The sequence below is a fragment of the Lepidochelys olivacea genome (assembly GCF_965140295.1).
Source record: "Lepidochelys olivacea isolate rLepOli2 genome assembly, chromosome: 1".
Taxonomy (NCBI): Eukaryota; Metazoa; Chordata; order Testudines; family Cheloniidae; genus Lepidochelys; species Lepidochelys olivacea.
This window is the reverse complement of record NC_140411.1, coordinates 50,062,703-50,076,837: the sequence shown is the minus strand read 5'-3', so window position 1 is coordinate 50,076,837 and position 14,135 is coordinate 50,062,703. Positions and strand designations below refer to the sequence as shown.

Below are 14,135 nucleotides of genomic sequence, written 5' to 3'. Positions count from 1 at the left end.
ATTCCCAGCTCCTCATCCAGGCTCAGTCTCCCACCTCAACTTCTTGCCTCAGTCTCCCCACTCCTTATCCCAATATCTTTGCGCAGCGAATTCCTGTACTCCCCACACCCCTGACACAATCTGGCTCCTCATCAGATCTGTCTTCCGCACCATCATCTGGTCCAGGAAGTCCCAGTCACTTCCACCTCCTCATCTAATCTCAGGATTCCCCAATGCCCTGTTTCCCTCAAAGATTCTCAGTCCCACTCTCCTACCTCAGTCTTAGCCTCCCCTTTACCCCAGTCTCAATACCTCCCCAATATGCTCCAAATCTTCTTGCCCAACAAGTTCCAGTCTCCACCCCAACTCCACAGTTGGTTTCTTTTTCCACACCCTTCCAATCCCAGTTTCACCAGGCTTCCTGTCCCAACCTACTCCTTTCCCTCCCATTCACAGTCCAACTTTTGTCCCCCTTGCCTTTGAGTCAGTTAGCTTTTTCCCTCCGCACTGTGTGGGGGCTAGTAGGGAGTGGTCATTGCAAGCAGAAGACGACAGACTCCCTACTCTCAGTTCTGGCACCCAACACCACGCCATTCTGCAGCAGCTGAGAGTAGCCATTACCGGGTAAGTCTGACTGCTTCTGAAGCCCTGGGCTGGAGCATATTCAGTCACTATTCAGAGATGGTGCACGTGCACATACAGGAGCTGTGAGAAGACTAATGATATTCTCTCCCTCTGAGGTGATGGCATATGTGCAGCCTCCACTAGCAGTTGTGACAGGATGGAGCATGCTCAGTGAAAACAATCTTTGGAGATTTTAGCTGCTGAACTCTAATCAGTCTCAACTAAACAGGTACGAATTGAGATTTTTCAAAATCTTATAGTAATTTAGCCAAATTAGGGCAAATTTTCACAGGAACATCAAAGACAAAGGCCACCTGCCTGCCACGTTTCAAGTTCCTGCTCCAAAGTATAGGGGCACTAGAGCGTCTCAAAATGTCACCAGTATTTTTTTTAAATGACAAAACAATGTATTTTTCTCTATCCTCATTCTAAGGAACAAATGAAACATTTTGGATGGAGTTTTCATACAATAACTTCAGCCTGAGTCAGACAACCAGCATGGAAAATTTCAGCCCAAATGGTCAAAGTTGAAAGTTATAAGGCTCTGAAAATAGGCTCTTATAATGGCAAATGTCAGACAACCTTAATTGGTGGACTACTGACTCCACCTATACCAAGGAATAGGACAGAAAATATTGATTTACATAGGGCATATAATTGGAATTATAATGCCATTAACTGTGCTCATATATTTTAAAAGGCCAGAAGGAATGGTTTGAGTATTGGCCTGCTAAACCCGGGGTTGTGAGTTCAATCCTTGAGGGGGCCATTTAGGGTTCTGGGTCAAAAATTGGGGATTGGTCCTGCTCTGAGCAGGGGGTTGGACTAGATGACCTCCTGAGGTCCCTTCCACCCCTGAGATTCTATGAATCATAGGATTTTAATGCCAGAAGGCACAACTATGGACATTTAAGTCCGATTTTCTCATCTCAAAATACAGAATTTCACCAAGTGATTCTTGGATTGAACCCATAACTTCTGGTTGAGCTAGAACATATCTGTCAGAAAGACATGTGAATCTTGTTTTAATTTGGGGCCAGTCACGTTCTCATTGTCCAGCACGGGACAGCTTAAAATGGCCTCGTTTTTCCAGTGTAGGGATCACACCTCAGATGAATTTCCCCTTTGCTCAAGAGAAGTTGTGCACAACATTCTAATTGCAGGATATTCTATGTGGATCCTGAGGACAACACTGTATTAATTGCACTATCAGATTCTTTCATGGGAGACTCAAGGCAACAGGGCAACAAATCTCTGAGTGGGCCTTATAGCCTGAAGCCCAAACTCAATTTCAGGCTAAAACAACGTATGCCTGATTAAAAGGCAGAAAGATATAGGAGGAAAATGGTGGAGTAAGATCTTGGAAAACAAAACACTGGTCCAGAAAGAGGCATTCTTCCCCTTACCTTTTTCCCCCATGAATATGAAGAAATTATCACCGTCGTTTGTATCAAAAAGTCTTAGTCCTGCAACCAGGACACCTGTGAACTCATTTCATGAATATAAACTGTCTTAGTGTTACACACTATACCCTATATTTACTATTTTTACAGGACTACAATAAATTTTGTACAAAGTATGCCGTATAAGATCTACTGAAAATTACTGTCCTGGTAAAATGTGTTTATCAACACCACATGTAAAGTTATAAGATTCTACGTGCGCCAAGTTTAAGAAAAACAGGCACAAACCAGTGTTTCAGAGACAAAGACATATGAGCACCTCAGCCAGGTATCAGCATAATCAGATGAACTATCACCTAGGTAAGTGACCATTCTTTGACAAGAAGAAGGTTGTAAGCGAGAACTTTACATATTGACAGTGGAACAGTTGGGAGTTGGTATGTAAGCAGATTAGTTGTTGCTTGAACCACAGCTGGAGATAATCCTCAAAGAGGGGAGAAGAGCATAAGGAGGAGAAACAATGGCCTCCAAATCACCTAGTCTCCCCCCATCTCTACTCATGGAAGCTACAATGCTTGAAAGACAAAGGAGGCATCATTGAACTGGGGAAGGGGTCCTGGCTGGGAGCCTTTTCAGTCAATACAGATTGCTGTAAGCATATTATGAGATAAAAATCTTTGCTTTGAATCCATTTAGCTTGCTACATTAGGTATTAGTTTACGTATTATCATTTATTTGATTCTTAACCAATTCTGCCTTTATGCCTCATTACTTGTAATCACTTAAAATCTATCTTTCTGTAGTTAAAAAACTTCTATCTAAACCTGTATGTTTGGGTTGAAGTGTTGGGGAACCTCCACTTGAAAAAGTTTGTGCATATCTAGAGTCCTGCCATGAGTGCAGGGGACTGGACGAGATGACCTCTCAAGGTCCCTTCCAGTTCTATGATTCTACAATTTTCCACTGATGAAATGACAGACTTTATATGAGCTCATATTGTTCAGTAGAGAGCTGTTCAGTACAAGATGCACATTTCTAGGAGAATTTCAGGTCCTGGGAAGTTGCTGGTGTTGCCCTGTATGTAAATCATGAGTGGCTGGCCAGAACATTCATGTAATTCAGTTGGGAATGATTTTGCATGCTAGAGGCTGTGTGTGAACTGGCCAGGAGTGGTAGTTCTCACAGCAAAGCAGTGTAAAAGGCACCCCAGGATTGGTGAATTGAAGGGACAGCTGTTCAACAGTACAGATTGTACCCCGTGTAAGGTCATACTCAGCAACAGTCTGCTGCACCACTGTTTTATAAGAAAGTGACTCCACTATCTGCCCTTTTTTCATGTCTTTGATACACTTACAAATTTACCTCTGAAATTTACAATTCTGAAATCTGAAAACAAAAAGACTAGAGAAGTTAAAGCCAAGAGCAGAAGAGAATGAAAAAAAAGACATCACTATTTTTTAAATACTAATTTTCACCGTTGCCTATTTTAAAAGAAGAGAGAGCCCAACCCATCAGTCAAGATTCAGAGAGGGTAGTGAAAAGTTGTTTGTTTTTGTATGTTTCGGGGGGGGGGGGGGGGGAGAAGGTAGGACTGGTGTTCAGTGTTCCCTATAATTTTTTACATGCATGCGTAGAATGAATTTTGTTATGGGCACCAATATGGAGGTGATGTGTGGCGGGGGTGGGGCCAAGGGGTTCAGAGTGTGGGAGGGTGCTTGGGGCTGGGTCCAAGGGTTGGGATGTGGGCTCTGGCTGGGGATGTGGGCTCGGGGATGGAGCCGGGGATACGGGGCTCGGGGTAAAGGAAGGGGCTCAGGGCTGAGTCAGAGGATTGGAATGGGGGGGGGGTGTGTGAGGGCTCTGGAGTGGGGTTGGGGAAGAGAGGTTTGGGGTGCAGGCTGCTCTGGGGAGAGAGTAAATTTTTTAAATGACAAAGAGTAAATCCATCTAAACTGCCATAAAACGAAAGTTTCTGTAACAAAAAGATTACTCTGCAGCTGCTTGTTTAAATTGTCATTTCCTAATCAACCATCTCCATCTAGTTGGGCTATGGGTATTTCATGTAACGTAGAGTAAGGTCACTCTTAAAACTTTGCAACTTTCAAATTCTCAGCAGAAAAGATCACTCTCTCAGTTAGATGGAGAGTAACACCATAATTTGAACTATTTGCAAACATACCTTTCTTCAGTAAAATAATCTCTCCCCTCCAAGAGCATATCTACACTGCACACTAAACTTGGTCTCTGACTCTGGTTTGAGCTCAAGCCCCCCTATCAGTTCACACAAATCAGTCCAACTGAGTCAGCAAGCACTCAGGACCCAGGTCCTAGAACCTAGATAGACGAGTGGGTCAGAGTCCCGCTGCAACTAAGGTTCAAGCTGTTACTTTGCAGTGTGAACGCACTTCAAGTAATGGACTAGAGTCAGAAGGTCTGCGTAGTGCAGTGTAGACATGTTAGTATGGCTAAGACATAGGTCCAGCAACTGTAAACTCAGGTTTACAATGCAGCGGGGCACATAAGTGCAGGCTTAGAAACACCAAGTCCATAAGCCTGGGTCCCACAGATCCCGTGCAGTGTTGAAATACCCCAAAATGCTAACTGAAAGCACTAGAAATCACTATTTTAGAAGTGCTGGTAGAGGGGATTTTGCTGCTCTCTCACAGAAGGATCCTGTGGAAGCTAAAGACCTGTCAACACTACTAAAAGGACAGCAGAGTAGATATTCTAGTTAATCTCGAAAACAGATATAAAAAGTTAATAATTCCAAGAGCCTTTAAATATTACATATGGAAACAGAGGCTGCCTGAGATATAAGGTGGGTGAGATATTATCTTTTATTGAACCAAATTCTGCTGGTGGAAGGTACAAGCTTTCAAGCTACACAGACTAAGCAGTTTGAAATCTTATAACTTCCACCAACAGAAGTTGGTTCAATAAAAAATATTACTTTACCTATCTTGCCTCTTTCATAGGTTGGGACTACAGTTACAACAGTTATGCTTCTCACCAGTTATATTTGTTAAGTCTACAATATAACTGAGGTAGAAGATTTAATTACAACACTGTTATCTCCCGACTTTTATAGTAGCTAAATTTGCAGTGCAGACAGAACCTGTGTCCCCATAATGAGGTTAAAGCCTTGGATTTCTCAGGTAACTTATTTATTTTTATTTATACAATAACTAGTAAACTTGTTGAACCAGAAGTAGATAAAATGATTTGGCTTGGGATGCAATGGGTGAAATATATTCGTTTTGCCCTTACTCTCCCACCACCTTTTTTTTTTTTTTTTTATTAAACATACATTTTCCATGTGCGTGCTTATTTCAACTTACTTTCAGTTTATCTGGTGACGTGTATGGAGCTTCAGGAGCATAAATTCTGAAAATATCAGCAAGGCAACATGCTACCAGCAAGCGCACATCTTTATCAGGGTGTTTGAGAAAAAAATCTGAAGCAAGATGTAATGCAAGATTTAGATACAGCTCCTTTTCTTCTTCAGAGTCCTGGTCCATATCCATGAATGTTTTCACAACCATCTACAAAAAAAATTAGATCAATATATAAGTGACGCTCTCTAGGTAAACAGGTCTTCATTCAAAATAAGGCAAGAGCTCATGCAATTCTACCCTTTCTCCACCCACCCAACACTCAGCTTTTGCACAGTGTTTAATATGCCTCTAAAGCAGCCGTTCTCAAACTGTGGGTCAGGTCACAAAAGAGAGTCCTGACCCTATTTTAATGGGGCTGCCAGAGCTGGAGCTCGACTTGCTGGGACCTTGCGGCCGAACCTAAGTCTAAGCCCCTCTGCCAGGGGCTGAAGCCCAAGCTCCACTGCCCAGGGCCAAAGCTGAGGAAGCCCTTGGACTTCTTTTTTTCTCCCCAACACACACACCTCTGGGGCGGTGGGGCTTGGGCTTTGGCCTTCCCGGCCGGGGCTCAGGCTTTGGTGCCCCTGTTGGGTAGTTATTTTTGGTGTCAGAAGGGGGGGCGCACTGCAATTAAGTTTGAGAACCACTGCGCTAAAAAGACAATTCACTGATTCGACTGAGCTCAGAGGTGTTTACCTGTGCATCAGCCATGGCATCAACCATGGCATCAGCCATGCACAGGTAAACCCAGAAAGCAAAAGCAGTCAACTTTTATTAGGAAGCTTATAATTTCTTCTTTAAACATTTAGAGTTATACAGACAAAGTTGACAAACCCCCATCTGAACCTTCCCCCCCCCCACTTTATTTTCTTTTTGATATTTTAAGTTTCTGTCCTCTAAAACAAAGGCTGAAACAAGCTTCTCACCAGGACAACCCACCAACTAAAGCAGAGTGCACTGGGTTTTAATGGAATCATACATTAACCCAGGACTTTATGCAAATTAATACTATTTTTATTACAGGAGGACTATGCGATCCCAATCAAAATCAGAGCCCAACTGGGCCAGGTCCTGTATCAACATGGAGTAAAAATGGTCCCTACCCTGAAGATAGACAGACAGAAAGAAAAACTAGTAGCCCAATAAAATATGTTGAAGACATTCAGTCACTAGTCCAATTTAAATAAAACGCTTGTTTGAAGGGGAAAAATAGATGTATTATGTTTGGCCTTTGATTATTTAGAATGAAATTCCAATACCTACTTTCCATATGATGCAATTTATTTTATGGGATATTTTTAAATTGAAGAATCTAAGTCATTATATAAGAATTTCTTATTTGAATCACGGAGATGTAATTATTTTAATTAGTGCAACTGCCATTGGATGTAACAAAATGGCAATTAAAGCTCGATCCTTCACCCATTAAAGTTAGTGGCAAAATTCCCACTGATTTTAGTGCTACAAGATTAAGGCCTTAAGAGATAGATTACTTGTTAAGTGGCTCACTTTGCACTTACTGATAAAATACTTCAAAACAACTATGATATTTTATTATCATAACATTTTTAGATATGGCGAAATCAGAAATCTCTTCTGGCTGGCCAGATACCAAACCAACCTGATTTATGGCAATTCTCTTGCATGTTTGAAGGACCTTCAGAGATGCTAAACTTCAAATCACATTAGAAACAGAAGATTAAAATTATAATCTGTGTGTTTCTAATGTACCCATATAATTTCCATTGGAAAATGAATCTCCTTTCCTACTTAGCCCAGAAGAAATCAGTTGCTTGGGCTATCACACCACCAAGTCCCTTCCAAATTCCAAAGAGGAATTGTTTTTGTTACAGAAGATTGAGTTTCTGTAATTTATTAATGTACTAATAAACTACTACTTGGGCTTCAAATGAACTGAGCCACAAGTATGCTTCATGTTCATTCTGGGAATTAGCTTGAGTTCTCTCCTATTTTGCATTTAAACCAAGTTCACCATTTGTCAACATTTAAATGTTCGTTAGTTTTGAATGACCACTACCACCAAAAATATACAACAAAATTAATTGACTTTTTTTGCATTCTCATCTCAATTTGCAACTCATAGAAGTGAGGAATTAACATTTTTAGAACTAGGTGAAGTGCAGAAAGCCTCTAGCATAAGTTTCTCCAAATAGATCAGCCAATACTCTTAAATCCTGACCTGAAATTCTTCTACTATTGAAGTATTGGATTTTCCCAGAGCTCACAGTAACAACTATGCAGAACTGTGCTAAATTGGATTATGGTACTAGGATGAAAAACAGTTTCAGAGACTAGGATGAAATTAAATATTTTCACTCGTGACAAAGGATTTCAAACCAAGTTTCCAGCGCTGAAAGCCATCCTTCCACCTAGACACAAATATGATGCTTGCATATAAAAAGATAAACAACTAGGAATTGTAAAACAATTCAAAATATTTGAAGACTATAAACACCAAAGAAAGAGATGAATTATTCAAGAAAGTAAGAGAAAGTATAACCAGAAGCATGGGCTGAAACTTGGCTGATCTCATTCGTTGCATTTTGAGGCCCAGGACTCATGAAAGGACTCATAATTTAAAATGTGAGACTTACATTTCTTTTTTGGATTGTTTGGTGATTTGAGTGTCTTGTTCTTTTCTAATGAGTCAGCAACTACTTTATATCCACTGGCTTATCAATTAGTTTCTCCCCCTGAATACTTTGAGAATGACAGCAGTTGCTTTTCAAATCTGCCTCCCAAGAGTGCAGCCACCATGCACCTGCAAGATGCTATGCTGTACTCCACTCCCCTACCTGAGAAGCTTAAGTCAGGGACGCAATCAATACAAATGCCACTGGCACAAAATATGGAGAAAGGAACAATCTGTAGGAGTTTGACAGTTAGCTGAATGGAGTCCAATAGAAGCCTGTCTAGGCCAGGATCATTACAGCTAAGCACAGGATGAGGAGTCCCTTACAACTGAATAGGTTGCCTTGAAATTATTGTGCATTCTCATATGCAGGAGAGAAAATCTCTTTTCACAGGCATAGCTTTGTCCTTTGCAAAGGAAGAAAGTGCTACTTCAGCTTTGGGTAGGCTCACAAGGTCTGTCTGACTTTGGCGATCATTATAAAGTGTCTTGGAATATTTGCCTAGGCTCTTGACCTTTGAAGAGGCCACACTCCTCTATGATTTTTAGGGCAGCATATAGCAGCTATATACCTGTAAGAGCAAACTACAATATTCAAGATTAAAGTTTGTCCTGAATTTCTTTCTTGGGAATCAGGCTCCAATTCAGAAAGCTAGCTTTCTTCCCATGAAGACAAACCAACTAGTCAAGTCCTGTTCTATTCAGATTTTTTTTCTTGCTTTTCTAATGCACCTTCCATCTCCCACAAAAAAATATAAGGATGAGGTGGAAGCCTCTTCCTCCACTCCTTTGCACAGTGAATCCTAGATACGATAGTGCTTGACTTTTTTCCCCCAAGCTGAGTCTTCTGCTCCAATTCTGAAAGGAAAAAGTATGGGGGAAAGAGGGGTTTACATTACCCGCCTACTGAGAGCAACTGCTAACCTTCAGCCTTTATTGGTATTGCACTGGGGGCTGGAAGGTCATTTTATTGGTCCTGACAGAGATAAGGAAAGGTATCTCAGGTTGTCCAAGGATAATCTGTAGGATGGATACTGTGATGGGTTCCCCCCTAGCCTGATGGATAAGTGCGTAGTGGAATGTGAAAGTGTGGATGGATGACCAGGTGGCCACCGTACAGATGTCCTGGATAGGCACCAGGCCAGGAGGCTACGGCCCTCCTGACATCTATGAAATGCAACCTATGCTCCTCCTCTGACTTACGCAGCTTTGGAAAAAAGACAGGTAAGTAAATGTCCTGGCCCACATAAATCTGTGAAACCACCTTGGGCAGGAAAGCCGGGTGCAGCTGCAGCTGGAAAGTGTCTTTGTAAATGACCATATAGGGTGGTTCTGAGATAAGTGCCCTAATCTCAGAGCCCCAGCAGGCAGATGTTATTGTAATAAAGAACGCAACCTTCCAGGACAGGAGAAGGAGACAGCAGGAAACCAAGGGTCCCATGAGCCATGACAGCACAAGATTCAGGTCCCACGGAGGAATGGGGTCCCTGATGTGCAGGTAGAGGTGCTCGAGGCCCTTGAGGAACCTGGTAGTCATGTTCTGGTCAAAAACCAACCTACCCTCGAGTGGCAGATGGAAGGCCCGCTCAGGCTGAATGCCTTTATCCAAGAACTAACAGGAGAACAGCTTCCATTTGGCCAGGTAGGTTGCCCTAGTGGAGGGCTTTCTGCTGCCCAACAGAACCTGTGGGACAGCAGCCAAGCACTCCTGCTCCTCTGCACTTAACCACGCAGTAGCCAAGCAGTCAGGTGCAGCACCTCCAGGTTCAGATGCAGAAGACTGCCGTAGTTTTGGGACAGCAAGTCCAGCCTGAGTGGTAGCTGCACTGGAGCAGCCACCCAAGAGGTTCAGAGGCATGCTGAACCAGTGCTGGCGCAGCCAAGCCATCACTGCAAGGCCCCTCTTCGCCCTGTCCTGCTTGATCTTCATGAGGACCCTGTGAATCAATGGCACTGGGGCGTGGGGGAAAAGGTGGAAGGCATACAACAGAGCCCCAGACTACTGAAGCAGAAAAGCGTCCAACAGGGTGCCCCTGTCGATCCCCCCAAATCGAGCAGAAAACACAGCATTTCCTGTTCTGACTGGATGCGAACAGGTCCACCTGAGGAGTCCCCCACCTCTGGAAGATGAAGGTGACCACCTCCGGATGGAGGGACTGTTCATGGGGAGACAAAATGGTCCTGCTGAGGTGATCTGCCAAACCGTTCCTGGCCCAGGGGAGTTGCCCAGCTAAGGTGCCTGGCTAAGAGACGCATGTCATGTTGGAGACAGAAGTCCCAGAGCCTGAGGGCTTTGCAGCAAAGAGCAGACAATCTGGCTCTGCCCTGCTTGTTGATATACAACATATACGTGCTGTAGTGTCCGTCAGGACCTGGACCGCCCTCCTTTTTATGTGAGGTAAGAAGGCTTGGCAGGCCAGGCAAACCAAGGGAGTCCCACAGGTTAAAATTGTACCTGCCTAACAGGGCCTGGTGGTTAGACACCCAAAATTGCAGGCTGGTCATTGAATAAGTCTTTGTGCCAAGTAAGTCCAGTCTCTTAGCGTCTTTGTTTTTCAGTGTGCCACTGACTTGGCCTGACCTGTCCCTTTCATTAACAGCAGACATGAGCAGTGATGCTACTGGAGTGTGTGTACACAGCTATTTGAACACTTTTACAGGGACATAATACTTCTTTTCTGCCAACTTAGACATAGGCTGAATGGGAGAAGGTCTGTCACAGCTGTTTGGCAATCCTGATTGGACAGATAGTGCGACCCGGGCTGGGGTGAGAGGAGGATATAACATTGAAGAGGTCAGACTCCTCCGTGGCCTCCTCATTTTTTAAGTTCAAGTTGGTAGCCACCCTTTTAAGGAGAGCCTGGTGTTCCTTGAAGTCATCAGGGGGACAGCTCATGTGGGAGGGACCTGCCACCGCTTTATCCGGAGACGACGATGATTGCTCCACTGGGGGAGGGGCAGGTTCCTCCTCCTTCTCTGGGGATGGCTCCTTAGGTGCTGGAGTCCAAGGCACTGCCCCTGCGTCTGACTCGGTACCATGTTCCGACTCTGGTGCCAGCAGTGCCAAGGGCAGTTTGTCTGAGGCAGCCAGAGAGGATTGGTGGGAATATGGTACTGGCATTACAGGCACACTCCACAGGTTCCAGTATGGCCATTGAGCAGGCCACTGTCCCTGCTGCCACACCATACCTGCAGATACTGCATGGGTTTCGCGGGTCCCAATCCAACTCCAACCATTGCCCTTCCAGCATCCAGGGCGGAGCCACTAAGGCCTGACTTTGCCCACTGACCCTGGTCGGCAACCAGCGAGGGTCGGTGCCTGCCCAACAAGCAGTACCGGGGAGATGGAGACTGGTGCCATGACAGAGAGCGATCCCACCCAGGTGGGGACCAAGGTCTGGTAGACCATCTGGGCAAAGGTGACCTGCGCCGTGACAATCTTTGGCAAGAAGCTTGCCGGTGCTGGTGGCACGGGGACTGGTGCCTCGACCCCAGTGTCCCATGTCTTGCAGGGGAAGAGCACAGTGTTGGGAACCTGGGTCTTCTAACCGGAGATGCTGTGCCGAGGTCCTAGGCCACAAAGATCTATGCCTGCAGTCCAGGGACCAAGGATGCTCCATTGCCCTAAGGGGCAGTCCCATGATCGGCTTGCCCTTAGGTGTTGGGGCCTTAGCCGAATCTAGACCCCGGTGCGTTTGGCCTGCTTTTCCTTTGGCCACCGTGGCCACTTCAGGCATTGAGAGCCCTAAGAGGAGTCTGATCCCTGGCAGGCTGGGGAGGGGTGTTTCCAACCTCAGCAGTACCTCACCATGAAGCCCCAGGACGGGCACATGGCTCGAAGTCCCTTTCCCTTCTAGTGTCAGGGGGCTCTTCTTTTGCCACTTCTTTAGCGCCAGCAAGGGGAAACCAGGCTGGGCCAGGCCCGGTGCTGGCGATACGCTCCACACCGATGCCGAGATGCTTGGCGTGGGGTCCAAGCAGGAGGGCTCCAATGCAGGATGAAGTGCATTCTCTATGAGGAGGGCCCTCAAGCAGATATCTTGCTCCTTTTGGGTTCTAGGGTGAAAGTTCTTACAGATTCTGGACTTGTCCTTTCTATGGGACTCCCCCAAGCACTCCAAACAGCTGTCGTGGGGGTCACTAATAGGCATTGGCCTGATACATGACGAGCATGGTTTGAAGCCAGGACTCCTAACTACCAAACTAACCTAACCACTTAGTTTGCCATTAAGTACCCACAAACTATATGCAAAGAAGATACACAATGGGCTGTAAAGAACCACTAATGCAGGTGCTCCGAACAACTGTCACAAGCAGCAAGAAGGAACTGAGAGGGTGTAGGATTGGCAGCATCTCATATACCAACACATAAGTGCGGCACTCAAGGGGGAGTTACAGCTGACCCTAAGAATACAGAGAAGGCAAAAATCGCTGATGACTGTGCACATGGGCGCGCACACATCTAAAATGGAATGAGAAGAAGAACAAGAACAACAACAAGACGACGACAAAGACGACCGACGACGGACAATGACGAGGAGGATAATCATATTCGGCAAATTGTAACTTCCACTGACGTTTCACATAACCCATCTTGTACAAAATGCATTACAATTATGCCATAATCATATCAAAATATCACTGTCAAGAATATGGGGTGCAGTGTCAGATACTTTTCCTCCTTTCAGTTGTGCCTTCTTCGGCTCCCAAAAGGGGAAGTTACTCACCTTGCAGTAACTGAAGTTCTTCGAAATGTGTGTCCTCCACTCTAATCGACGGTGTGTCCCGGCGCCGGTGATCCAAGATCGGTAACAGTGCCTGGTCAGGACACACACGATCAGTTGGTATCTCCCGTCTCGTTGGAATCTTCCTGAGTGCATGCATCCCGCACCCTCCTCAGTTCCTTCTCTACCGTGGAGAAATAATATCAGTACTCCAAAGTAGAGGGGAGGAGGGCAGGGAGTGGAGCACCCACAGGGACACACATCTCAAAGAACTTCAGTTACTGCAAGGTGAGTAACTTCCCCTTCTTCGAGTGCTGTCGCTGTGGGTGCTCCACTCTAGGTGAATGTGTAGCAGTTCCCACTATGGTTGGTGGGACACTGGAGATGCGGCAGTGAGTACTGTAGAGAGTACTGTATGGCCTACTATGGTGTCTGTTGTGGTATCTTGCGTGATAGCATAGTGCTTGGCAAACGTGTGTTCAGGTAACCATGTAGGTGCTTTACAGATGTCAGAAATGGGTACGTTATGTAGGAAGGCAACGGATGTCGACATAGCTCAAGTGGAATGAGTTCTAATGCCTTCGGGTGGTTGAATATTTTCAATACGGTAAGAGGATCTGATACAGTCAGAGATCCATTTGGACAGACGTTGCTTAAAGATAGCCGTACCTTTTGATCTTTCATTAATGGAGACAGAGTCGTGGGGACTTACAGAATGGCTTAGTCCTGTCTAAATAAAAGGCAATTGATCGCTTGAAGTCAAGAGTATGCAGAGTTGCCTCTTGCGGAATCTCGTGAGGTTTAAGATAGAAAACAGGTAAGTATATTGGTTGGTTAAGGTGGAAGGTGGATACCACCTTAGGGAGAAATTTAGGATGTGGTCTCAGACTTTGTCTTTGGAGAACGTTGCGTAGGGACGATAGGCTATCAGGGCGCTTATTTCACCTACTCTACTTGCTGATGTTATTGCAACTAAGAAAGCTACCTTCATAGACATATGAAAAAAAAGAGATGAGGTACCCAAGGGCTCGAATGGAGGTTTCATGAGACTGTGAAGAATGAGGTTAAGATTCCATGTAGCTGCCCTTGGATACATTTCAGGGTAGAGATTTTGTAGGCCCGTGATAAATCGTTTTATGCTGGGAGAGTCCATGGATGACGGTAGGACATGCGGAGTAGGTAAGGATACCACAACTGTCTAGGCCAAGCCAGGGCAATAAGTATCACCCGCGCATTATCGTCTATGATCTTCTGAAGAACACTGTGTAGCAGAGGGATTGGTGGGAAGGCGTACAAGAGAGTTGTTCCATGGGATGAGGAACGCGTCTCCTAGGGATGCAGTCCCGAGTCCCACTCTGGAGCAAAACAGGCGACAATT

General features: G+C 45.0%; 1 protein-coding gene across 2 annotated transcripts in view; it reads right to left on the bottom strand.

The window, feature by feature from the left end:
* PDS5B (PDS5 cohesin associated factor B) overlaps window positions 1-14,135 on the bottom strand; it is a 259,724-nt gene that overhangs the window by 193,409 nt on the left and 52,180 nt on the right. For both annotated transcript variants that reach the window (XM_084617358.1, XM_084617359.1), the window contains exon 4: window positions 5,345-5,548. In XM_084617358.1, the coding sequence (XP_084473484.1) occupies window positions 5,345-5,548 (204 nt within the window). The remainder of the gene's footprint in view (window positions 1-5,344; window positions 5,549-14,135) is intronic.